Source organism: Aedes albopictus, chromosome 3 (genome assembly GCF_035046485.1).
Source record: "Aedes albopictus strain Foshan chromosome 3, AalbF5, whole genome shotgun sequence".
NCBI lineage: Eukaryota > Metazoa > Arthropoda > Insecta > Diptera > Culicidae > Aedes > Aedes albopictus.
Genome location: NC_085138.1, coordinates 371,395,700 through 371,421,683, shown reverse-complemented (window position 1 = coordinate 371,421,683; position 25,984 = coordinate 371,395,700). Strand labels below are relative to the sequence as shown.

Here is a 25,984-nt window from a genome sequence, read left to right as displayed (position 1 = left end):
GTACATGGCATCTTTTGTTTCAAACGGGATGAACATGGACAGGATTGCAAATCCATAGTGATATTTAGGTATCTTGATGTGCATTAAGATTCAAATTTTAGCCCGGCAATCAAGAATTCAACTCAGCAGCGGGAAATTTCCTTTGATCTTTATCCGCGATATGGAACTACACTTTGTACTCCCACACTATAACCCAACTTATAGTCATACTAAAAGATCATTCCCGAAAGCTTTCGCCCAAATCGGGACGCTTTCAGTTCACAGTAGCTACTCTACTCACCATGTGGATACGGCGTCGAGTTGGAGTGCCGATGCCGGTCGTGTCCGTGATGCCGATTCGGATTCGGATACGTCGGGTTGCTGTTGCTCTTGAGGATCTCCGCATTCGGTGCGGACGTGGGCAGCACATGGTCCCGCTCCAGATCCAGTTCGTAGTTCCGATGGTTGGCACTGATCTGCTGCTGGTTGTAGTGTGGATCTCGGCCCAGACCAGGGCCGATGCCGCCTCCCACGCCGACCGGCCCGAATCCCTCACTTCCCAGCAGTCCACCGGCTCCACTTCCGCTGCCACCGCCGCCACCGATTCCGCCTAAGCCGAGCGGGTCCTTGTCCTTTTCTCGGTACCTGAGGGGAAAGAGAGAGGAAAAATACGAACATTGTTAGTATTTTATTACCTGCCAAACAGATGTTACGGCTCGTTATGAATATTGCGGGACTCCGGTTGAAGAAGGACGGGAGCAAAGAGTGAGCGAATAGCTTTGTTGGCGTGACCCGAGCAGGAGGATGTACTGAATAGTACTATGAAATAATACTGCCAAATATGTTAAATTTCATTATTCGACGCAACGAATATTTGGCCGGAGATTCGATCACATACTCGATCGATTTTGTTCTTAAAAACTACATAAAATAAGTACATAGGGTTTTTATCTGATTTCCGTTTGGCTAAGCACCGATCAATAATGATCGATTTTATTCGTGCATCTCGCCTGATGACCAATCTAGTTTCAATCACTATTTTATAAATTAGCTCCCATATCCTTAACGTTGAACAATTCGTCATTGAAATCATCGTCATCATCAAACATTTAAAAGCAGTTTTTTCGTTCAAATCAATCATTTTTTCACATGACGAATAGAATACAGTGAATACATTTACAGCGAAAAAAACTGCTTTTCTATTTCCGAAAAATGATGACGGATGTTTGAGTCTTAAGGACAAGGTATTTGGAGTACATTGCTCAAAATTTCTAGAGCACCGTATTTTAGAACCGTTGAACGGATTTGGATTAAAATGCATCACGCTGTTGACAACCACTGAACAATTAGCGTGATGCATTTTCATCCAAATCCGTTCAACGGTTCTAAAATACGGTGCTCTAGAAATTTTGAGCAATGTACTCCAAATGCCTTGTCCTAAAATAACAAGATTGAATAATTCAAGTTCTGTACCCGTCTCGTCCACGTCGATTTCGGGCTAAGCTGATTCCATTTCCGTCACAGCACACTTTCTACGTGACACTATGGTACATAGGATGGCCAAAGATTATTATTAGATCATAGGTGTTTATTCGGGAAGTCGAATTCTTCGCAATCCAAACCGAATCATGTTTTCAAAGAACGATTGACCAGAAAGCTTTAAGACTGAAATGGATGAAAGCTACAGAATAACGATCAAAATATTTCGATTAAGTCTGACCACTCAATCAAAATTCATGAGAATCTATCTGTTCTACATGTCATCTGACATAAGCCTACCAAGTTATAATCCTCCTCGTGTACACTTCACTAATGACAGTTCCTCTGTTAAATAAGATCTGTCCATGAAACAAGCTATTCATGGAATATCAGATCAACTTCAATGTATATCTATTCCTCGCATTTTTAACGAAAAGTACCGAGATTCTTCACTGATGGATCTCGCATAAATGGATTCACTGGTTTCGGTGTCTTCAATGAAAATTTCACTACCTTCCGCAAACTTCAGGAACCTTGTTCGGTTTATGTTGCTGAGCTGGTAGCAATCACCTTCGCTTTGGGGATGATTTCCAACATGCCCGTAGACCATTTCTTCATCTTTTCGGATAGCCTTAGTTCGATTGAGGCACTCCGGTCGATGAAACCTGTAAAGCATGCATCTTACTCTCTTACAAAAATAAGAGAGCAGATGTGTGCACTGGTCGAAAGATCATACAAGATTACCGGTTATGATGACATCGACCACGTAGTTTGGCAATGCCCGGATAATGACGCCTCCAGAGCACTACTTTTGGATACCCTTGAGGCCCGAGGTAGACAACCTATTGTTCTTGTGAGAGACGTGCTGGGGACCCGCGATGTCACATACATGGGATGTATTTTCGTCTTTCTACGCTCTGCTGGTATAAAAGTTTAATTCGCTTGTGCTTTGTTCTCCAGTTTTTTTTATCTTTGTGTTACCAAGCTGCTCCTGGCCATCCGGAAGACCAAGTCCCACAACAAGTTGGTACCAACACCACAACGCGTCGAATACGCTAGCATGATGCGATTGTTGCAACAATAAGCATTTGTTTTCCGTTACAGATCAGGACATTTTGTCCCATCAATGTTTTTAGTATTAGTTAGCAAATAATTTAGTTTAAAATGTGAGTGTAGAATTAGCATTTAAGTTAAAATACACATTAATAAAAACAAAAAAAAATGTAAAATGTAAAAATATTGTACAAAAAAACATGATTTCGGCTCAGTTATGCCCATGAGGCGCCCGAACCTTCCAAATAATCGAATAAGTAAAAAAATAAATAAGCGTTTGTATATTCACTAAACCCAGTATGTTTAGTCCATCACTTTAAGTAACAGCGTTTGGCTGCTTGAAAAAAATCTTGGAAAAATTCCGAAAGAAATTGTGGTAGAGATCTCTGAAAAGAACCTCTAAAATTCCTAAAATTTCAAGAGAGAGTCTTTTGGCTTGCCATAGAGGAATTGAAACACGTAGAGGAATTATTTGAGGAACTTCTCAAGAAATGCCATAAAAGCTAACGGATAAAAATATAATGAATCTCTTTGAGAAACTTTTGACGACACCCCTTTGAGATTTCTTGGCGAAAAATTTTAGAGAACTCCTAGGTCCTAGCATAAAAAGGTAACTTAAAAATAACTAAATTTGGCCTTCATATCTACATATATATGAACTTCAAGTAGCCCCTTAAAGGTAATCCTTGAAAGTACTTCTTGGGGTACACCTGGGACTCAGAGGGAATATTTGATGATCCTCTGAAAACTATTTCAACATTTCAAAAGGAAATAACTGGGTTTTGGAGAAAAGTACCTCGTAATAAAGCTGCGGACCTTTCTTGATTTTTCCACTACTGGGATTAGATAGCGAGGGAGGGGTGAAATACGATCCATGGAAGCCATTGTTTCCAAAAGCAGTAACTCCTTTGCAAATGTTGGTTCCGAATTACTGAAAGAATTTTTGAAGGGTGCCTGTAGAAATTCCTGGAACTATTGCAGACTTCCTGTTGGAAACATGAGAAAACATTTTTGAGGAGCACCTGGTTAAACTGTAAATGAAACACTTGGAAAACAGGAAGTAATTGTTTTAAAACTTCAATGGTTTTCAACCTTTGACTCCAAGGTATCCTTTCAAACCATCATCCTATTTTTCTGTATTCCCATCTGCATATTTTCAAATTTTGAAAGTTTCTATATTATCCTATCATCATATCTTCTTATTTTCCATTTTTCTTATTGTTCTGCCTATCTTCCTATCACCCTACCTTTTAATTTTCCTACTTTCTAATCGTGTTCCCTTTCTCTCTACTGAATTGCCTTACTCTACATCTCGTGTTCTTTCCATCTTGCTCTGCTCCTATCTGTCCAATTTTTCATCTCCATCTCCTTATCAGCTTCTTTATCTTCTTATCTTACTACTTTTATTTCCAACTATTTTTTTATCACCTTTTCTTCCCACCTTCTTGTGTTCTTATTTTATTATATTCCTGTTTTAGTATAACCTTTTCATCCAATCTTTCTAGCTACCTAGATTCCTATCTGCCAATATTTCTATTCTCATATTTGTTAATTTTTCTATGTACCTTCCAATTTCCCTAGTTACTTATTCTTTTCTGTCCTCTTTTTCCAACTTTCTTTTCTTCCTGCCGTCCTGTTTTCCAAATTCCTCGTCTTCCTAGCTTGTTAGTTTCCTACTTTTCTATCTTCCTACTTATCTTTCTATAGTTATTATTATTTTTAGTATGTTGTTCTTTTCATCTTCCTATCTTCCTACCTTGCTATTTTACGAACTTTCCATCTTCCTGTCGTCCTATCTCTTAATCTACCTTTCCACCATATATTCTTGCCATTCCATTTTAAATTTTCATGTCTTCGTATTATATTTTTTTTTATCTTCTCACTCTCCTATTTTCTATTTTGTTATGTTACTATCTTCCTTTCTTGCTATCTTTATATCTATCTACCTTTATTCCTATTTTGCCATCGTCTGGTTTTTTCACAACGTGTTGTACAAAATACAAAAGTGCGATCGCTCGAGGGTTAAAAATTTTGGTCACGGTTTGCTGGGTAAGTAACTCCAAAGACTTTACTTTGGACGAAGCTTTGCGAACTAAAATGTCAACACATTTTTACTTCATTTCTGAAAAATTGTATTAAAAACCAGCATGTAGAAAATTGCCATGTTTTGTGTAGGTAGAGCCTCGTAGCCGTGCGGTTAGGGTCATCAAGCCTCTTATCGCACCATGCTCTGGGGTGAGGGTTCGATTCCCGCTCCGGGCGATGAAACTTTTCGTGTGAATTGTTTTTTCTCCGTATCCACTGGTGCATGATCCGTGTGTCCGTTGTCTAGTGTTATGTTTCGTTCAGTCTGTACAGCCTCTGGCTGAAGACGCTGTCCGTGTCTTTTGTCTTTTTAAGAAGTTTCTGGTAAAATTCGTGTAGAAATGAGCAAAAATATTGTCGACATAAATGTCAGGTTAAATTTTTATCAAAATTCTTTTGTAAAATCCTGCCAAAATTCAGAAATCGTAATGCCATAAGGAATTAATAGGATATTTTCAGGAAAAGCATTATAAGAAAATAAACTTCCATTTATCACATTTTAGTAAGGGTTTATTACATTTTGATTGAATAGATTCTTTGCGAAATGGGGATTGTATTGTGATACAATCAGACGTAATTCCGGCTGTAAGAAAAAAAAATCAAAATTAAGAAAAACCTTCAAAATTTAGATATTTTGAAAATTTTGCCAAATTATTACCAAGTTTCCACCAAAAAATTGCGAAGCGTTTCCGACACAGGTTTGTTGTAATTATCAAGGACATTAGTTGCCAAGAAATTAGTAGTTCGCAATTTATCCACATAGGTGGCGCCACCATCTAACTTTTGAGTTTTACGTCCTAGAGACTTCGTGTCTTCGACAAAGTTGTTCATTTTGACAAAATACACAACTCTTTCCTAGACGTCGAAATTCCACAGTCTACTGTTAAGGACTTATTGTAAAAAGAAAATCGGGATAAGTACTGTTCCTTTTAATTCCACTAAGAACTCTGGACGAACATTTGAAAAGGGCCTATCTGCTTTTTGTAAACAAACATGTTTCTGTCTCTGTAGGGCCCATCTGCATCCACCCACGCACATCAACACCCTTAACAGATAGCTTGAAGAACACTCTTTCTGATAAGGGTGTTGATGTGCGTGGGTGGATGCAGATGGGCCCTACAGAGACAAAAACATGTTTGTTTACACAAAGCAGATAGGCCCTTTTCAAATGTTCGTCTAGAACTTGCATCCTTTGACAGATACGTATTTCGACCTCAACTGTAAGATCGTCTTCAGTGTGTTGTACATGACTCGAGTCGAGTCGTATCCGTCGAAGGATGCAAGTTCTTAGTGGAATTATAAGGAGCAGTACTTAACCCGATTTTCTTTTTACCTGCAGGTATTCCACTAACAATCCCAGGTTCATCATCATCAGTTATTTGAGCTTATTTTGGTGTTTTTACGAGAAAATATGTGAATTTAAAACATTTTCTGATGCAGTTGAGTCAAATAATAACTTTCGAACAGAAAAATGAAATGGTGTTTGTATGTCACGAATAGGCTCGGGAACGAGCCAACGAATCCACACCATTCTTTCAGTGTTTCATTCGTGCAGCACTCCGAAGGGTTCATACGAAAAATAATTGGGAAAATCGACCGGGAAGGCACCGAAAACGAGAAAGTTTGAAAATCCATTTTTTTTCCAAAGTGCTGCATGCCAAAAAAATACAGTAGGCAGGCTATAGTTCACATTAAAAATTGAGGGGTATTCACTAAGCATATTAAGCGTAAGCCATTATTATCTGTTGAGATGCTTCATGAAATTTCGAATGAAATAGTCAAAGATTGCCTTGGTGATTGCGTCGTTTCATCACTTTAATGACTATACGCTGTTTAGTGAATCCCCTGAATATCTCATATACTATCAAAAATTTTGAGAGATATATAACTGATGTTTTTTGAAATATTTAATCTTTTGTAATAATATTAGAAAAGGTGGTGCCAGCGTCTAACTTTTGACCCTGACACTATAGAGAATTGGATTCTTCGAGAAAGTTGTTTGTTTTGACAAAATAAATAACTCTGTCATAGACGTCGAAATTCCATGGCCAAATACCTCACTTTACTTCGAACGTTTCAAAAGTAAATTGAAAAAAAAAAAACCATCAAGAAAAACTTGTTCCTTTCAATTCCACTACTTGTGCTCAACTTCGAACAGATAGGCCTATTTTATCTGCGACTCACAGGCTTATTCGGCGTCGAAGACATTATCTTGAAAGGATGCAAGCCCATTCTACCAAGATTTCCACTTTTTTTAGTATTTTTTCTACACTGTTTTTTTCAGGAAAATCTTCAAAAAATGACGTAATTCCCCCAATGAGACAGACCGGACTCGATTATCCAGACACTCAAAACGGGACATGCCACAAAAGTTCAGCATATTGGACGCAGTGGCTTAATTTCCCCAACAGGGGGGTGATATTCTTTTAAATATTTTGATGCAGACATTTTCAATCATTAAGTATAATAATACAAACTACACAATGAACAAATCTCGCCTTATAGGGTGACGAAGGGTATTAACGGCAGGTTTGTTCTCTTCGTCATGGAGGGTTTTTGTGGGTCGAATCGCCTGAAATTTAGGCATATAACTCAGCTTGGTTGGAAAGTATTTGAGACCAGCAAGTTTCAAAAAACCCCCATGACGAAGAGAAAAAAAAACTGCCGAAATTTGAAATCGACAAAACCAATTTTAAATCTCGTTGTAGCTCAAAATATACAAGGTTTTCATTTGGAGCTCCTCAAACTCCAGCTGGGATTCTTCCAGATATTTTCCGAAGATTTTTTTTTATAGAAATTGCTTCCAGAAATCTTGTTGGGATTAATTCAGGAATTTATACAGGAATTTTTCCACTGATTCTACCTGCTCCAGTGAAACTTGAGGGATTCCTCCGGGGTTTAATTGTGAAATTTTACTTGAAATTACTACCCAGGATTCCTCTAGGGAATTTTTCCTGGAATTATTCTTGGGATTCTTTTAAAGATTACCAATAATCACTGTATGAGTTCCTCTAGAACTTGCTGTTGATATTCCACCAGAAGTCCTTGGAGGAGTTTCTGCTGTGACAGCTCCTACAGTTCATCCAGTGTTTTTTTTTTCATAAATTTTTGAAGAAACTCTTGCTTGAATTTCTACAGAAATTCTTCAAGGTATTCCTCTCCTTCGGGGATTTGTCCAGAACCTTGTGCAAACATTCCTTCATATTTTTTCCATGGATTCCTCTAGGGGTTTTCTCAAGACATTTTTCTATAAGTCCTCTATGAATTACAGTAAATTCTCTAAAAAGATTCCTCCACTAATTATCGCAGAAAAGTAGTTCTCCCATTTTTTATGTATTCCTGTCTTCTTTGTCTTCTCTGTCTTCTCTGTCTTCTCTAATTTTTCTGTTTTCTCTGTCTTCTCTGTCTTCTCTGTATTCTCTGTCTTCTCTGTCTTCTCTGTCTTCTCTGTCTTCTCTGTCTTCTCTGTCTTCTCTGTCTTCTCTGTCTTCTCTGTCTTCTCTGTCTTCTCTGTCTTCTCTGTCTTCTCTGTCTTCTCTGTCTTCTCTGTCTTCTCTGTCTTCTCTGTCTTCTCTGTCTTCTCTGTCTTCTCTGTCTTCTCTGTCTTCTCTGTCTTCTCTGTCTTCTCTGTCTTCTCTGTCTTCTCTGTCTTCTCTGTCTTCTCTGTCTTCTCTGTCTTCTCTGTCTTCTCTGTCTTCTCTGTCTTCTCTGTCTTCTCTGTCTTCTCTGTCTTCTCTGTCTTCTCTGTCTTCTCTGTCTTCTCTGTCTTCTCTGTCTTCTCTGTCTTCTCTGTCTTCTCTGTCTTCTCTGTCTTCTCTGTCTTCTCTGTCTTCTCTGTCTTCTCTGTCTTCTCTGTCTTCTCTGTCTTCTCTGTCTTCTCTGTCTTCTCTGTCTTCTCTGTCTTCTCTGTCTTCTCTGTCTTCTCTGTCTTCTCTGTCTTCTCTGTCTTCTCTGTCTTCTCTGTCTTCTCTGTCTTCTCTGTCTTCTCTGTCTTCTCTGTCTTCTCTGTCTTCTCTGTCTTCTCTGTCTTCTCTGTCTTCTCTGTCTTCTCTGTCTTCTCTGTCTTCTCTGTCTTCTCTGTCTTCTCTGTCTTCTCTGTCTTCTCTGTCTTCTCTGTCTTCTCTGTCTTCTCTGTCTTCTCTGTCTTCTCTGTCTTCTCTGTCTTCTCTGTCTTCTCTGTCTTCTCTGTCTTCTCTGTCTTCTCTGTCTTCTCTGTCTTCTCTGTCTTCTCTGTCTTCTCTGTCTTCTCTGTCTTCTCTGTCTTCTCTGTCTTCTCTGTCTTCTCTGTCTTCTCTGTCTTTTCTGTCTTCTCTGTCTTCTCTGTCTTCTCTGTCTTCTCTGTCTTCTCTGTCTTCTCTGTCTTCTCTGTCTTCTCTGTCTTCTCTGTCTTCTCTGTCTTCTCTGTCTTCTCTGTCTTCTCTGTCTTCTCTGTCTTCTCTGTCTTCTCTGTCTTCTCTGTCTTCTCTGTCTTCTCTGTCTTCTCTGTCTTCTCTGTCTTCTCTGTCTTCTCTGTCTTCTCTGTCTTCTGTGTCTTCTCTGTCTTCTCTGTCTTCTCTGTCTTCTCTGTCTTCTCTGTCTTCTCTGTCTTCTCTGTCTTCTCTGTCTTCTCTGTCTTCTCTGTCTTCTCTGTCTTCTCTGTCTTCTCTGTCTTCTCTGTCTTCTCTGTCTTCTCTGTCTTCTCTGTCTTCTCTGTCTTCTCTGTCTTCTCTGTCTTCTCTGTCTTCTCTGTCTTCTCTGTCTTCTCTGTCTTCTCTGTCTTCTCTGTCTTCTCTGTCTTCTCTGTCTTCTCTGTCTTCTCAGTCTTCTCTGTCTTCTCTGTCTTCTCTGTCTTCTCTGTCTTCTCTGTCTTCTCTGTCTTCTCTGTCTTCTCTGTCTTCTCTGTCTTCTCTGTCTTCTCTGTCTTCTCTGTCTTCTCTGTCTTCTCTGTCTTCTCTGTCTTCTCTGTCTTCTCTGTCTTCTCTGTCTTCTCTGTCTTCTCTGTCTTCTCTGTCTTCTCTGTCTTCTCTGTCTTCTCTGTCTTCTCTGTCTTCTCTGTCTTCTCTGTCTTCTCTGTCTTCTCTGTCTTCTCTGTCTTCTCTGTCTTCTCTGTCTTCTCTGTCTTCTCTGTCTTCTCTGTCTTCTCTGTCTTCTCTGTCTTCTCTGTCTTCTCTGTCTTCTCTGTCTTCTCTGTCTTCTCTGTCTTCTCTGTCTTCTCTGTCTTCTCTGTCTTCTCTGTCTTCTCTGTCTTCTCTGTCTTCTCTGTCTTCTCTGTCTTCTCTGTCTTCTCTGTCTTCTCTGTCTTCTCTGTCTTTCCGTCTTTCCGTCTTTCTGTCTTTCTGTCTTTCTGTCTTTCTGTCTTCCTGTCTTTCTGTATTTCTGTCTTTCTGTCTTTCTGTCTTTCTATCTTTCTGTCTTCCTGTCTTCCTGTTTTTCTGTCTTTCTGTCTTTCTGTCTTTCTGTCTTTCTGTCTTTCTGTCTTTCTGTCTTTCTGTCTTTCTGTCTTTCTGTCTTTCTGTCTTTCTGCCTTTCTGTCTTTCTGTCTTTCTGTCTTTCTGTCTTTCTGTCTTTCTGTTTTTCTGTTTTTCTGTCTTTCTGTCCTTCTGTCTTCTCTGTCTTCTCTGTCTTCTCTGTCTTTCTGTCTTTCTGTCTTTCTGTCTTTCTGTCTTTCTGTCTTTCTGTATTTCTGTCTTACTGTCTTACTGTCTTTCAGTCTTTCTGTCTTTTTGTCTCCCGTCTGCTTGTTTGAGTTCTCCTGACCAAGTTTTTTTCTGTCTTCCTGCTATTCTATATTTATGATTCTTTTTTTTTACTACAGTCTTATCTCGGAATTTCTGTTCCTATGTCTTAATATGTCAATCTGTTTTCCTGTCTGCGAAACACACGTAGTCACAATGCATCTTAAAATAAAAGACTTTTAAACTCAGCTTATTCACTTATTCCCAACAACTTTGAGAAAAAAATTATGTATGAAGTTTATGAAATTTTCGTTATTAATGTCAAAAAAAAAACAGATAAAGTGATCATCTAAAATTAAACAACTGACGAACATTTTAAATAAAAATTTCAGTTGAAAAATACCATCGGTTCAAAAATAGTTACAGCTTCCCACTCGGAAACTCCCGAGAAAGCGAAGGAATTTTATCAGTTTTCTGCTTTTAGATATTCGACAACGTGTCTGCCTGCTGCTGCTGCCACCTTCTCGAGCTTGCTTGCCTGGGCTTCCAGTATAGGTACGACTTGCCCCGGGCAGGACTCGAAGCCGTCGTCGTCATCATACAGTGTATCAAACAATTGTCCGTACAGCAATTTTTTTGTCAAAATATTTGTTCATTCAAATGTTTATAACTTTTTTATACGTCAACCAAAAACGCTGATATTTTAACCAATCATAAACCATGTATTGCAGCACCATTGGTAAAATTTTGAGCGAGAACGAATAAGTTTTCTGAAAGTTATAAAATTTTTAGTCAAACTTTTAGGATTTTTGAAAACATTTTTAAAACATTATATCTCAATATGTAGTCGATGAAACTTTTTCAATCTTTTTTGTGTTACAGCTTATACCTAAGGCTCTCATATGCAGCTTCGTTTGAGGTTTTATATTCACTACAAAAAATATGAAAAATCTGTATATATTCAGAGTATTATTTGGAAATTTATCATATTTTGATCAATAAAAGTGCCAAGTGTTTTCAACATTTTTAAACTCTCTTAATGTAATATTTTTGTACAGGACCTACTAAACAACATATGAAGAGTAGGTCCTATGCATTTTTCGTTCAGTCAATGCACTTTTATTGGTAGAAAACGTTTGGCAGATTATATGTTCAAAATATGGCAATTTTTTGAATACCGTCAACTACATAAGCTAATTTTTCATATTTTTTGTAGTGAATATAAAACCTCAAACGAAGCTGCATATGAAAGCCTTAGGTATAAGCTGTAACACAAAAAATATTGAAAAAGTTTCATCGACTACATATTGAGATATAATGTTTTAAAAATGTTTTCAAAAATGCTAAAAGTTTGACTAAAAATTCTATAACTTTCAGAAAACTTATTCGATCTCGCTCAAAATTTTACCAATGGAGCTGCAATATATGGTTTACGATTGGTCAAAATTCCAGCGTTTTTGACTGACGTATAAAAAAGTTATAAACATTTGATGGAAAAATTATTTTGACAAAAAATTTGCTGTACGGACAATTGTTTGATACACTGTAGCTCGCGGGAGAAAGACCCCGACGAGGGTCAGGGGCACACAGGCACAGGAACAGACACAGAGCAGAGCCGAAAGCCAATAAGCATTCTCTTTCTTCGATGAATTATACTCATTGATGGATTCCGACAAAGGCGAACGAGGGGCCGCTCGGTCGGTCGACCCTGCCCTCCTCGGTCGGCCCGAGTGCTGTCGTCATCGTCGTCGTCTTCAGCGGTTCAGTAGGGGGTGTGTGTTGGCTTTGGCCTGGTATCGATGCACACAGGTACGGAGAGGAAGAAGGAGGTTCGGGGACGAATGGTAAGGAATAAGAAAGCTGTTGTTGACCCGTTTCAACAGAAGATGACGAGGCAGCAAGTCAAATATGTGGGCCTTCGGGTCGGACCCGGGCAGGAACTTTCCTCTGAGGACAGGTGGGTTCATCCGGGAATGGCGCAGAGCAGTTGAACTCATTGAACTCAGCATTTTCTAAAGGAATTGTTTCGGAAACAAACTCGAAAAAAGTTTGTGATTCAGATGAGATGTGATTGTAAATAAACAAGAAAAAATGTTTGTATTCGTGGTTTCAAAATCTATTCAAGTTGAAGAATTCTAAGTCGATTTTTCCAGAAAAAATCGATATTTCTCCTTTTTAACATCTTTAATTTTTAGAATTCTTAGAAAAAAAAACCTAAGGTGATTCCTAGAGATATTTCCAGGAGAATGTTTAAAAGAATTATCAAAGGAATTTCTGGAGAAATTCGTAGAACCGTTCATGGGGAAATCTCAAGATAAATTCCTAGGTGAATTCCTAGAAGATTTCCCAGAGGAATTCTTATAGCAGATCCTGGGAAAATTATTAAGGGAATTTTTAGAGTAATTCTTTGATTTTCAAGAAGTATTTCGAGAAGAATTCTTAGATGGGTTCCTTGAGGAATTCCTGGAAGAATTTCTAGTGAAAATCTTAGAGGAATCCCTAGGGGAATTTCTAGATGAATTTAAGGGAGAATTCCGAAAGGAACTACTAGAGATATTTCCAGGAGTATTCCTAGAGAAACTCCTAAGGGAATATCTTGAGGAACTTCTAGAGAACACCCCTGTGGAATTCCTTGAGCATTTCTTAGGAATTCCTGAAGAAACTCATAGGAAAATTTCAAGAGGAATTCTTTAAAAAAACAGAAGAAATCCGTTGGAAATTTTTAGCACAGAATTCATTAGGAGAATCACAAGGAAACCTTTTACGGAATCCCAAATTTCAAGTTCACCTCAACTATCGTCCAATGTCGATCGATCAAATGCTCCATCGGCCAATCAACCTACGAACCCCTGTCCCTAATGCTATCATCGCCCAACCATTCGCTTTACCTGGATTTCCCAGAGTGTGTTCGAGCTGCCTGCTCTCGTTGTCATCGTTCTCCGTAGTCAGTCAGCAGGAAAGTCAATTGACGGCACGCAAACCCAAAGCTCAGTCGAGCATGATAGAGAAAGACTGCCGCCGATATCTACCGGTCGACCCAACCCGAAGTCCTCTGACCCACCCTCACAAGTCACCATCCTTCGAATTCTTGCTTTCTCAACTGAATCATCATCACTATCAACAGTACGAAGCGACGTACGATGGAAAAGTAAAATGTGCATCATCAATAAAAATTACATTTTTACTAGTTTAGGGGTCCTTTCTTTTTCCCTTTTATTGCGCTTGCTGGCTGACTGCTTTGTACCGATCGGTATCAGAACTCACAATTACGGGGCCCCGGTACACCTAAATAATGTTTTAAAACGTTTATCTGCCGCACACGCACATGGATGGGACCATTCGCAGCAACAGTTGTGCAGATGGTAGATGGTGGTAACATTTCCGAACAAATTGGTTTGTTTGGGATCGTTTAGAAGAGACCGATGGATGAGATAAATGTGTATTTTTTTTCTTTCTTTCCCTGGACAAGGTGATAAAAGATAATTTACGGGGATGCAAAAAAGGTGTTTTTCCTGGGAATTCGTGCGGAAGCTCGTGTCTGGGTTTGATCACTTTATAGATGCTTGAGCTAAGGTTGTACCTAAGTGGCAATTTTAGTATTAGGGGTTATTGATGTTTCCAGAAGGATACATTTGACTTTCTTTCTGGCAAACAGGGAAGACATCTGCAAAGATTTCCATTGCAGTTTGTTGTGAAATGTCATAAATTGTTTGTTGTAGGAGAATGTCACTCATCAGCATTTGAAATGTACTGAAAAGTTCTACAATGGGTTTTCCAAATATAAATAAAGGAAAACATTTATGCATTCAAAAAAGGAAAAAATTTAGCTGTATGTAGCCATTTTCTGTGAAAAAATGTCATTTTTGGGCTCACGATTTCAACAAAAATATTCTGAAGACCCCTCTTGAAACTCTGATCAGGAAAAACTTGAATTTCTCTTTCCTCCGTTTCGCTTTTTTATAGGATGATTATTTATTTTAAAAATTTGAAGGTTATTTTCAAACATGGCAACGTTCCATTACACTCCTATCAAAATCACGTCTGAAAACGTAAATGCTACCCTAAACAAATTGTTTGAATCACAGCCACTCTATAACTCCTATTAACTTCTTATCATTTTCGTGCTTGCCATCATTTGTTCGTTTACCTGTGTCTTGAAAGAGAGTTCTTTAGAAGCCAAACTAAAAACAGTAAAAATCTCTAACATGGCTCCAATAAATATTTGATGAACTATTTGGAGATACCCCTAGAAAGATTGTGACAATTTCTTCTTTTTTTTATAGTAACTTCCAAAGTAATTTCAAACGAAGCCATCAATATGTTAATGCAGAATGATTGAAATGATTGAGCCCGAAGCTTATTAGTTTCTGATAGCATTTTTATCCTCCCCAAGCCACTGCGTCCAATTCTAATAGCATTTTTCAATGACAATAAAATTTAAAAAAAACTTAAAGTTTTTGTCTCGAAAAAGCGGAACCCTAAGAAAGCTTCGTTGGAAAATATAAAAAGATAGGGCTGCTCAAGAACGAAAATAAGATTAATTAAAAAATTAAAATTCATAAGATCACGAATAAAAAAAGATCACTTTTCAATCGATTATCAAAAATTTCAAAATTTTAAAATTTTGATAAGATTAAAACCAAAATTTCGGGTATCGGCTTAAGCCAATGGCCAATTGGCCATTCTGGGAACTGGGAGCATCTGAAACCTTTTCCGAGAAGTACTTCAAAGGACCAAATTGAGGATTTCATGCATATGCAAGGTTGGAACTGGTTCTGGTTTGGAGTGAAGAGTATATTTCTAGAGCACTATGTGCTACTATCATTTGATAGTTCAATTTTTAAATTTTTAAATCAAAATAGGCCAACATTTACTTAAAAACGAAAACATAGCACATTTGCAAAAATTTCAGAAAATAAAATGCAAAAATCTGAAGAATCCCAGGGAAGCTTCCTGGAAGTGTTACTGTAGGTAATTCTTGAGAAAGGTGTTAATACATCGATGATATTTTTGAAAGAGTTTCTAAGAAACTCCTTGAGGCAGAGTTACATAGATATGGGATCAAAAAAATAGTTTGTCAATAATTGTCCGTCGGGTTTTAGTTTTTATTGAGACTCATAACTACTTCCTGAATAAAAGAACTTTTTTTTTTATCAATTTCAATGCTGTTGACGTTGACGAATCTCTTATTATAAATTAGGTGAAAATCTCTACAACAACCGATTAATATATTGGAAGCATAAATTATTCGGATTTTGGAGATACTGTATAAATCCTAAAAAAACGGAAATTCTGGTCATTTTCAATTTTTGAAGATATATCTGCACCTGTATGAATCCATTGATTAACTGCTTTGAGAAAGTCCTGTGGAACTCCTAGATGAATCTCTTGAGAAATTGTTAGAATGATTCTTAGAGTAATGTCACAATAACACATCTGGCAGATTTGTTGATGAAATTCCTGGAGGTATCCTTGAAGGAAATTCAGGAAGAATTTTCGTGAATATACATGGAAGAATGCCCGCACCAACTCTAGAAGTACACTCGTGCTAGAAATCATGAAAAGGTCCGTGGAGGGATTCATGTTAGAATTTCTGGAGGGATCTGCTAGTGACATTCTAACGAGATTTTTCCTGTATAAATCTCTGAAAGGTTTCATAACTCCGGTAGGAATCTCTGCAATAATTTCTGAAGAAACCACTGCACTGGAAGAATTTTCGAAACACAAAATTGGAAGAATTTCTGAAAGAATGCATGGAGAAATTTTTGGATGGAATCCTTGATGGACTTTTTCAATAAACCCATGGAAAACTTCAAACCGTAGAAAATTTTCTGGGCAAATTCTTGGAGTTGGATTTTTGGAATTCTTGGAATATTTTCAAGAATCCATGGAAGAATTTCTAGAAGAGTCGCTGAAAAAAAAACAGAAAATATCTTTGCAAGATATAATTAAAGAATTGCTGGAATTATTCTAAAGGAATCTGTGTATTTTTTTTGAAAAAAAAAATCGCTGCCGGAATTTAAAAAAAAATCTAAGGAGCAATTTTGGAAGGAATCCAAAGGTTGGTTTTAAAAGAACTCTTCGAAAGATTTCTAGAGGTTTTTCCTAATAAAACTCAAAGGCATTTCTTGAAAGAATTTCCGACGAAAACATTGGATGAATATTTCAATTTGCTTAAGACATCCGTAAAATAACTTCTGAAAGAAACTTTGGAAAAAAATCTAAAGAAATCTTCTAAAAAATAAAACTTTAGAATGGTACTTTTTAGTGTAAAGTGTCATTAATAAATAAAAAAAAATACTTTAGAAATTTCGAAAGGATTCTGAATTTCTGATTTTCTAGAGAAATCGATAGATGAATCTTAGACGGAATCCGTGCATTTTTTTTTTCGAGAAATTCCCATAGAAATTTCTGAAAAAAAAATCCATGGAATAATTTCTTATTCAAATCACATGCTGCTGGTCCGGCAGCGGTTACTTCTTCGCAATGTTCATCTGTATCGCCCAGTAGACTTGTGTTGAAGATGGATTGGATAAAATGTTGAAGCTTTTGGATTGTTTCTTCCAAACGCTGTATACGTTGTTGCATGCTCTGTATACCTAACATAGATTGCATGTCCACCGCTTTGGGATTAATCCCCGTTGAGCCCCCACGTTGTAACATGATGGTTGGGTAGTTTTCTCCGGAGACCGTCGTAATAAAGTTCGAAATTCTGTATTCACTTACTCTGATTTAACACCATAGAATTGCACCGAAAGGCGACCGAACAGTAAGCGGTTCAAACCTACACTGATCGTAAAAGAATGATCATTCGGTAAACAACATAAGCCCGATCTACCTAGTGATCGTCACAACATATCAAATCGCATAATGTCAACATAACCGCTTCTAGCTTATGCGAGTTTGTATGCACACTTCAACGAGTTTATTTGTACTTTTATGCGATTTCATCCATACACCAATGCGAGGTAAACTAACACAACAAGAAAAGTACCAAACGAAGTCGTATAATCATCGTAGTACGCAATTATGCGAATTAATTTGACACTGCGAGTTCGCTCGCACGCTATTGCGAATAAGTAAAGTTCATCGCAATAAAACGTCAGAAAATCATCTACTACGATGTACTCATACCACATAAAAGTTGATTTGTATTCTTATATGACTTTACCTGATAAGTTCAAAATATAACATCACAGACAGACCGTCTAGCTCGAACAAAATTTTTCAAATTTTCTATGTAAATTTTCACTAGCGACACCTAGGCAACCGATTGCCACAGTGCAGTCGCGTGCAGTTGACAGTTTGAAAAACGACGTGCTTCCAGCCGCTTACCACCCAATTCACCACCCACCGAAAAATAAAATCAAAACAAACACTGTCAAAATCATTCCTACATTTGCGGTACATTCACAAAGATTTCCCAATGCGAGTAAAGTTCATCCAAATGCAGTTTTATTCAAGCAAATCTATGTAAAATAAAAGTAATAATGTGTAAAATATTTTACAAGAGCCCTGCGCTAATTTGTGCAAAAGATTTTAGACATTAAATAAAAGTCATTTACTCTGCACAAATTATGTGGAAACATTATTAGCGTGCAACACGTGCGGTCTTTTCCCGCCATCCGGCTGAAAGACGACCGTGGTGACAGTTGTTGGTCGCAACGCACATGTGAGGCAGCGATTGAATATGAACGTCGCTAACGCCATCTGTTCGCTAATTCTGGAGCAACATTTGAAAAGGGCATACAAGCATTGGTAAACAATGACTTCACACGTCGCTCCTGAGCCACCCTCAGCTTATTCACAAAAACTAAGACCGTTATCAGATAGAGCAAACATCGATCTTTCGGATAACGGTTTTCATTTACGTGGGCGGGCTGCTGTTATGCCCTACGGAGCGTTTTATAAAAAAGACACAAGACCTCTTGGGCCCTTTTCAAATGTTGCTCCAGAATTGTCACTTGGCAATTTGTGGCGGCCATGTTTTTTACACAAGCTGCTGAGTCAAACTTGAACGTCTGTCTGCGATAACATCATATGCGATGAAAATTGTCAGTCAGACGTACATATATCCCTATGAAATAGTACTTTATACGATGTACAACGTGGTTTCTTATGCGACTCCTGGTTGTCTGGACATAGATCATTTTCTTGAGAAATCCCTGGAAGAATTTCTGAAGGATTCCATGAAAATATTTTCGTTTGCGTTCTAGAAAGGTTTTCTAAAAGAACCCTGTAAGGAGATTTTAATGGTAATATCTTTTAATGGTAATATCTATGGGAATATCTATGTATTGCATCGTTTTATATTAATTTTTACCCATCATTGGGGCTATACCATACCTGTTGATGTAATAATAATAATAATAATAATAATAATAATAATAATAATAATAATAATAATAATAATAATAATAATAATAATAATAATAATAATAATAATAATAATAATAATAATAATAATAATAATAATAACGCACCCAAGCAACACACATGTTATAATAGAGTTACGACAGCGCAAGTTTTGGTTGTATAGATGTTTATTATACGTAATTCTAACATTGTGTTGAAATAACGTAAAAAAAAACTTCTATACAACCAAAACTTGCGCTGTCGTAACTTTTATATAACATGTGTGTTGCTTGGGCATCCAGGTACATTTTTTACTAATATATTTAAGAGCACAAACTTCGTCATCCACAAAACGCACGACGCTTAAAATTCTACTTAATGTTTACAACGAGTGAGCAAGCAATGAGTAGAATTTTCAGTTCAATGTGTTATTTTAGTTACGACGGATCTCTTATGTGTTTACAAGGTTTACCAGGACATTGTGAGATTGTGACCATTGCATTTACTCATATTTGTCCTTGAATTTGACTTATGTCTAAAGACATCCATGGAACTGTTTCAGTAGAAATCCATGGACGATTTTCTGTGAAACCGTTCGATAAATAAATAGATGAATCTCTAGAAGAATTAATGTACAAAAACGTGGAGAATTTTTTGAATTAATCCCAGGTGAAATTTCAGGAATCCATGGAAAACTTTTAAAAGAAACTACATATTGCAGAAATTTCTAAAGAAATGTTTAACCCTTAGGAGATGGGTGAATCACATTAGCCCGGCCGAGAAAACCGACCTTTACAAACCCAAAAAGGCGAAAATACCGTCTCCATAGGGTTAAAGCTGTATCTGAGAAGAAAGAATTTCTTACGGAATTTTTGGAAAATTAAAAAAAAAAAAACCTTGAAATTTTTTATAAGGAAATGTCGGGAGTATTTTTCTAAAAGAGTTCCTAGAGTTATGAAGAAACCACTAATTGATTCCCTGGAAGATTTTTTTTGGAAACTCCTTGCAGACGATCTGCAAGCAACATTCGAAATAAAATTTTGAAAGAATTGAGAATTTCTGAGGAAATCTCCACGGATGGTTTTCTAGGGGAATCCTTGGAAACATTCCTGAAGCAATCTCTAAACCAGTTTCTAAAGTAGATCAAATTTTCGAAGAAATTCAAGAAAAATCTTCTGTAATATATTTTCTGAAAAAAACATCGGGACAAGTTTATGCAGGAATCCTCGAAAAATTATCCGATAGGAACTTTTGGAGGATTTTCTTAAGACTTTTCAAGAGCAATATCGGAAGGAATCTAAAAATGAATTTATTGAAGAGGTTTCGAAGAAATTACGGAAATATTTGAAATTTTCTAAATGAGCTTCTTTAAAGTTTTTTCAAGAAAACTTGAATGCAATATCTAAAGAAATCTATGGAAGATTTTATGAAAAAAATCTTAAAAAGAATTTCTGGATAAATTCTCTGGATTTTTTTATTGGATTTTATTTAGCTATTACTGAGGTAATCTAAGGCATATTCTTTAAAATAATCCTTAGAGAAACTTATGAAGCAATCTCAAGATGGATTTTTAAAGGAATCGCCGGAAAAAATTTCAAAATGAATTCCGAAAGATTTCCTGCAAGAATTTTATCTATTGTACATTAGACTCCTTGGAGATTTATGGAGGAATCTAGATTTATTTCTGACGAAATCTCTGGAAAGGGCCCATATAGCCGAGGCGGTAAACGCACGGGTATTCAGCATGACCATGCTGAGGGTGACGGGTTCGATTCCCGGTCGGTCCAGGATCTTTTCGTAAAGGAAATTTCCTTGACTTCCTTGGGCATAGAGTATCTTCGTGCCTGCCACACGATATACACATGCAAAATGGTCATTGGCAGAGGAAGCTCTCAGTTAATAACTGTGGAAGTGCTCATAGAACACTAAGCTGAGAAGCAGGCTTTGTCCCAGTGAGGACGTAACGCCAAGAAGAGAGAGAGAGAGAGAAATCTCTGGAAAAATTCTCAGAAGCCAATCTGAAGGATTTTTTTAAGCAATACCTTAAGGATTTTCTAATTTTATCCATGCATTCGAAAAAAAAATCTGAAGAAGAATTTTCCAATGAATCTCAGAAAGAATTTCTGAAGCATTCCACGCAAGACTTAAAAAAAGCTTTTGAAGAATTCCCAGTGGAATTCCTGAAGGAATCCTTGGAAAGAATTGTCAAGGAAGGAATCAGGAAGAAATTCCTAAAAAAGCAATGGAAGAATTTTCTGATATAGGTATGAAGAAATTTCCAGAGCTCTGGAGCAAATCTGAAGCGATTTATTTATTCATGAATCCTTGGAAGAATATCTGAAGGAATATCTCAATATTTTCAGAAATTTCTGAAGAAATATTTAGAAAATATTCAGAGAATTTACTCATGTTGAAAAAACGGAAGAAAAAAGGTCCTCACTGATATATGTTGCCCTGTACTGGTATTTACCAGATTTGCTGGTATGTCATATACATACAGAAAAACTGAACTATTGAATGTTTAATTGAAAAAAAAAATGCGTCCTGGTGGGATTCCCGTTTTTGATAAACCGGAACTAATCAACTTAGCCACAGAACAGGTAAAGATTCTGCAGAATAGGCTCTGGGCTCGGGTCCAGTTTGGATTTCTATTCTGCAAAATCATTACCTGTTGTGGCTTAGTTGGTTAAAGCGCCGGTCTAGCGAATACGGAGTCCTGGGTTCGAATCCCACCAGAATGCGATTTTTTTTTCACAAATTCATCTCTCAATTAGTCAATTAGCAACATTCTGTGCCTTCTAACCTCCAGTTTTTCTGTATAAAAATATCCAAAAGTATAGTTATTTTTCGCACGTATGGGAGTGCAAAGTATCGGGAAAAATCATATATGTTTATTTTCTTGCACGTCTTTAGGCGCAAAAAAAAACTCTGATTTTTCCACAATGGGATTTTTCACAGGTATTGTGAAATGTTGGTGCCAAATATTTGTATCTGAAAATCAACCTCAAAAGATAACCGTAACATCAAGTGTTGAAATAATAGACAACCAACTGATACTATTTCCATTTGACAACCAATTGAAACCCTTCTTAATGGAACGGCTCATCACATGCACGAGCTTGCTAAACACGCTAACTAAACCGAAAAATGGGTTTTCTATTTTGAGCGTACCATCAGTAGGCCTATTTTTGCAACCTCCTCCCGCACGAAATTGTGCCGTTTCAACTGAGCAACTAAGCACACACATACATAAAACTCGGCCTTCATTGCCGGATAATCCGATTTCCATCAAGCCGAAATCCTGCTGTGACAGAAGATAAATTCCAACCATCTGATGCAAGCCAGAAAACGAGATCCAAAAATAGTTGTCACAATTTTCCTCTGTTGGTTGGTCCTTATCGTCATCACCACCCAAACCACCGGTATGGTTCGCCCCCCATGGGCGGACGACTTCTCGGATTTAGGCATTTATTTCGATAGGACATTCAAAGCTGGACGAACGAACATCTCTCGAGAGGCAGTTTAAAACTAACAGCCCATTCATCGGTTTTCATACGGAAAAGTTAAACATATCAACTTGTTCTTTATCACACCACCCTCTGACGGACTGTCTGTCTGTTTTGTTTGCCTGTCTGTCCGTCCATTTACCCGACTGAGGGAGAGAGGGCCCACTTTCCCAAACATCAACTTTTCAAACAACTTTTTAAACTCAACAGCTGCTACCGCCGAGCTGCTGCCTTTGCCTCAGAACCATCATCGTCATCACCAACGCCGATCTGATGCTCAAGCCGGAGTCAATATATCGACTTCATCTATGTAAATATCTTGCTCCGACTCCTACACTACTCTTAGCTTGGTTGAGGTGGTGGTGGGGGAAAACCACTTTCCAAGAAGGATCGAATCGGCCGGGGAAAAGGTCTCATCGCATCGTCGTTCCTTACCTTGAGCAAGGTGCCAAACCGGGGCCCGAGCGTCAGCCTCTTCTTCGGCATCAGCGTCATCAATAGCAGGTCGGAGTAGCATGACCGATTAGATAGATTTAATCGTTGATCAATTTCAAAAAATCTTGTTTATTTTGAAACGTATTTGTTTTTATATTTTGGTGAATATTAACACGGAGGGATATTTCATATCCTATCATATTTTTAAATATTTTTTAAATATGATGTCTCCGAGGATTTATTTCCGAATTCCTTTACAAATTGCTTCAACTTTTTTTACGAATTGCTTCTGAAATTTCTCAAGCGGTTTCTTCGGAAATTTAGAGTGCTTGTCACACTTGATAGACCATGGTTATTGGTTGTACCGTATTTGCCAAACGATATTTCTGTACGTATTTCTACTCCATGGCCTTTTGTTGCAATACAGCGGTGTTAAATAAGAGTAAGTGAACCCAGATTTTTCAACTTTTTACCACGGTCTTCAGATTATTTCAGAAAATCTTCCATGTGTTCCTCCAGAAGTATCACAAAGAATTATTTTACGAAATTTGACATGAATTGCTTCACCCATTTTTCCATGATTTCTCACAAATCATTACAGAGATTGTTTAATAAATTTGCCCAGGGATTACTTCAAAAATTCATCTGGATATTTATTCAGGAATTTCTCTAGGCATTCGTTTGGATTCCTTTAGAAAATCTATCAAAAAATTCTTCAGAAATTCTTCTGAAAAATCTTTTTCTGAATATTCGGTCAAAAATTCCCTCTCAGATTCTTTCAAAAAATCTTCCATGGGGCTGTCCATTAATAACGTAAGAGAATTTTAGCGATTTTTCGATACCCCTCCCTCCCTTGTAAGATTTTTTGTATGAGAAGCCAAATTTTTTTGTATGGTACGTAAGATTTTTCAAAACCCCCCTCCCCCCGTAAACCCTTACGTAATTAATGGACAGCCCCCATGGAAGTATTCGGACATTTTCTTCAGTGATTTGTTTAGAATTTGATTGCTTTTTTTTTTTTGAAAATTTGAATTTATATCAGAAAATCTTCCTGGAATCTTCTTAGAAATTCCTTCAGGGACTCTTTAAAAGAAAAATTCAGGAATTTTATGCAAAGATTAATATAGAAACTGCTCTAGGGGTTCTTTCGCAAATTTTTTGAGGGATTCTTTAAGAAAATCTCCCATGGCATCATTGGACTAATAATTTCCTCAAAAATATCACCAGATTTTCCCCTAGAGATTTCTTTACAAAGTTCTCCAAGGATTACTTTGAAAAAACTTCCACTGATTTTTCGATATTTTTTTCATGGACCCTTGCCGAAATCCATCCTAGGATTCATTTAAAAAGATTTTTCACGAGTTCCTGAAAAAATCTCCCAGAGATTCTTAAAGAAATTCCTTGGAAACTCGTAGATTACTGTAAAAAATCATCCACGAAATCCTAAAAAAAAATCAGTCAGATATTCGCCCCAAGATTCACGAATACATTTTGAATCAGAAATTCAGAACTCCTTCAATATTTCTCAGAAGCTTAACTCCAAGGATTGCTTTAGATATTCTACAAGAGGAGGAAATTCTTAAGAAAAGGAAAGAAAAGGAAATTCTTAAGATTTCTTTACATTCCTTCAAGGCATTTCCAAAAATAGCTCCAAGGAATTTTTAAAAAAGTCTTAGAAAATCTTCCAAGAATTCCTTCAGAAATTTTTCTACAAGTTCTTTCGGAGATTCTTATAAGGATTCTTGTGGAACGGCTGGTAGACATTCTTGAAGACATTCCTGCAGAAATTCACAGAGAGATTTCATCAAAAATTCCACCGGTTATGTCTCTATGCATTTTTTCAGAAACTCCTCCAGGATTTCCTCCTAGAGTGCCTCTAGGAATTTCTCTATGGATCCCTCCAGGAGTTAATTAAAAAAATGAATAGGATTTTTATTAGAGTATTGCTCCAGGATTTTTTTTTCTAAAAACATCTCAAGAGTTTTTGTGTGGTACAGTGGCGTTTCGGTTTTATCACTAGTCGTTTTAATCACTACTCGCTCAAATTCACGGTTTTCTATTCGATTATATCACGATTTTCATTTCGTTTTTATCACACTTGTTTTGAAACATTCCGAAACCAATATAACATCAATACAGCATTGTCCAGTTCACCAAAACAGTTAAAATATATAAGCTACAACTTATATATTTTGCAGCTGAACGATTTTGGATAAAAAATTTACATTTATTTCTCGTTTCGCCAAATTCACGGTTTCGTTTATATCACGGTAAAATTTTTTTCGACCGTGATAAAACCGAAAAACCACTGTACATATTCCACCAGAGGTTTGAAGGTGTTTATTCAGGTATTCTTTCTGGAATTTCTTAAGAATATTCTTCTATAGATCATTAAAATACTCCTGTTTTTTACAGAAATTCATTCAGGAATTCATTTAGAATTTTCTACAGATTTTTTTTTAAATTCCTTCTGAAATTTCTTCAGCGATACTTTCGGAAAAATCTTAAGAGACTTCTTCAATATTCCTAGAATTACTTCAGAAATTTCAGCTGGGATTTCTTCAAAAGTGTTCCTTGGATTCTTTCAGAAGTTGTTCCAGTAGTTGCTTCAGAGATTCCTCCATGAATTCATTCATGGGAATATACCAGTGAAGGGGCGCTGAAATCCGGCACCTTGACTTACTAGCTCTGATTTTACCATGACAGCACTGGAAATAATTTATCGCACATTAATCTGCCGAAGCATTACAATTACCTTTTCATGAAATTTGTTACAAATTTTGGAATTCAATCAGCTGAATACACACCAAGGTAGTATAAGGCATCTACCAAAAATATGAGAAATATATTTACAATTCTCGGTAATAAATCTACTAAATCAAATTGGATCTTCAACAAATCATTTCTTTGACTTTTCAGAACTACAACTCTCGTATTTTGTAGAAATTTTCCTAAAAAACCTCCAGTGTTGAAAGCTTTCTTAAACTAAGTATTCACGGTTAATGCCACTTGGAAATTTTACCACAAATTTATTTAGGAATTAAACAACATTATTTTCAAGAATTAAAAAGAACTTTTTTTCCGAAGAGCTGATTTACAAACATTTCAATATTGGGTCCAACAGAATCACAACCATTACATTGAGAAATATACCATTATTTTCGTTAAGAAGTTTCACCATAAAATCCATCAGAAATACTGCGAACTCTCCCAAAAAAAATCAAAGTATTCTTATAAATGAACTAGCAAGTTTTGAAATATCTTACGTGATTATATTTAATTTTTCATTGCGCAATTTGCAATTAGTATAGACTTCATGACGTCAGCATTACCTCCATTGAAATTTTCCCAAGGAATTCCTATAACAACATTCAGCTTCCTGTCTATCTTTTTTCTGGATTTCTCAGCATTTCATCACCTTACGAACTAAACATCTCC

The 25,984-nt window shown here is 36.9% G+C and overlaps 1 protein-coding gene across 1 annotated transcript in view; it reads right to left on the bottom strand.

Moving 5' to 3' along the window:
- Positions 1-280: 280 nt before the first annotated feature.
- LOC109397120 (uncharacterized) overlaps positions 281-25,984 on the bottom strand; it is a gene marked incomplete at its 3' end in the record, with an annotated part of 66,296 nt that continues 40,592 nt past the window's right edge. Inside the window, 1 exon segment of the mRNA XM_062855593.1 lies at positions 281-624. Within this exon segment, the coding sequence (XP_062711577.1) occupies positions 281-624 (344 nt within the window).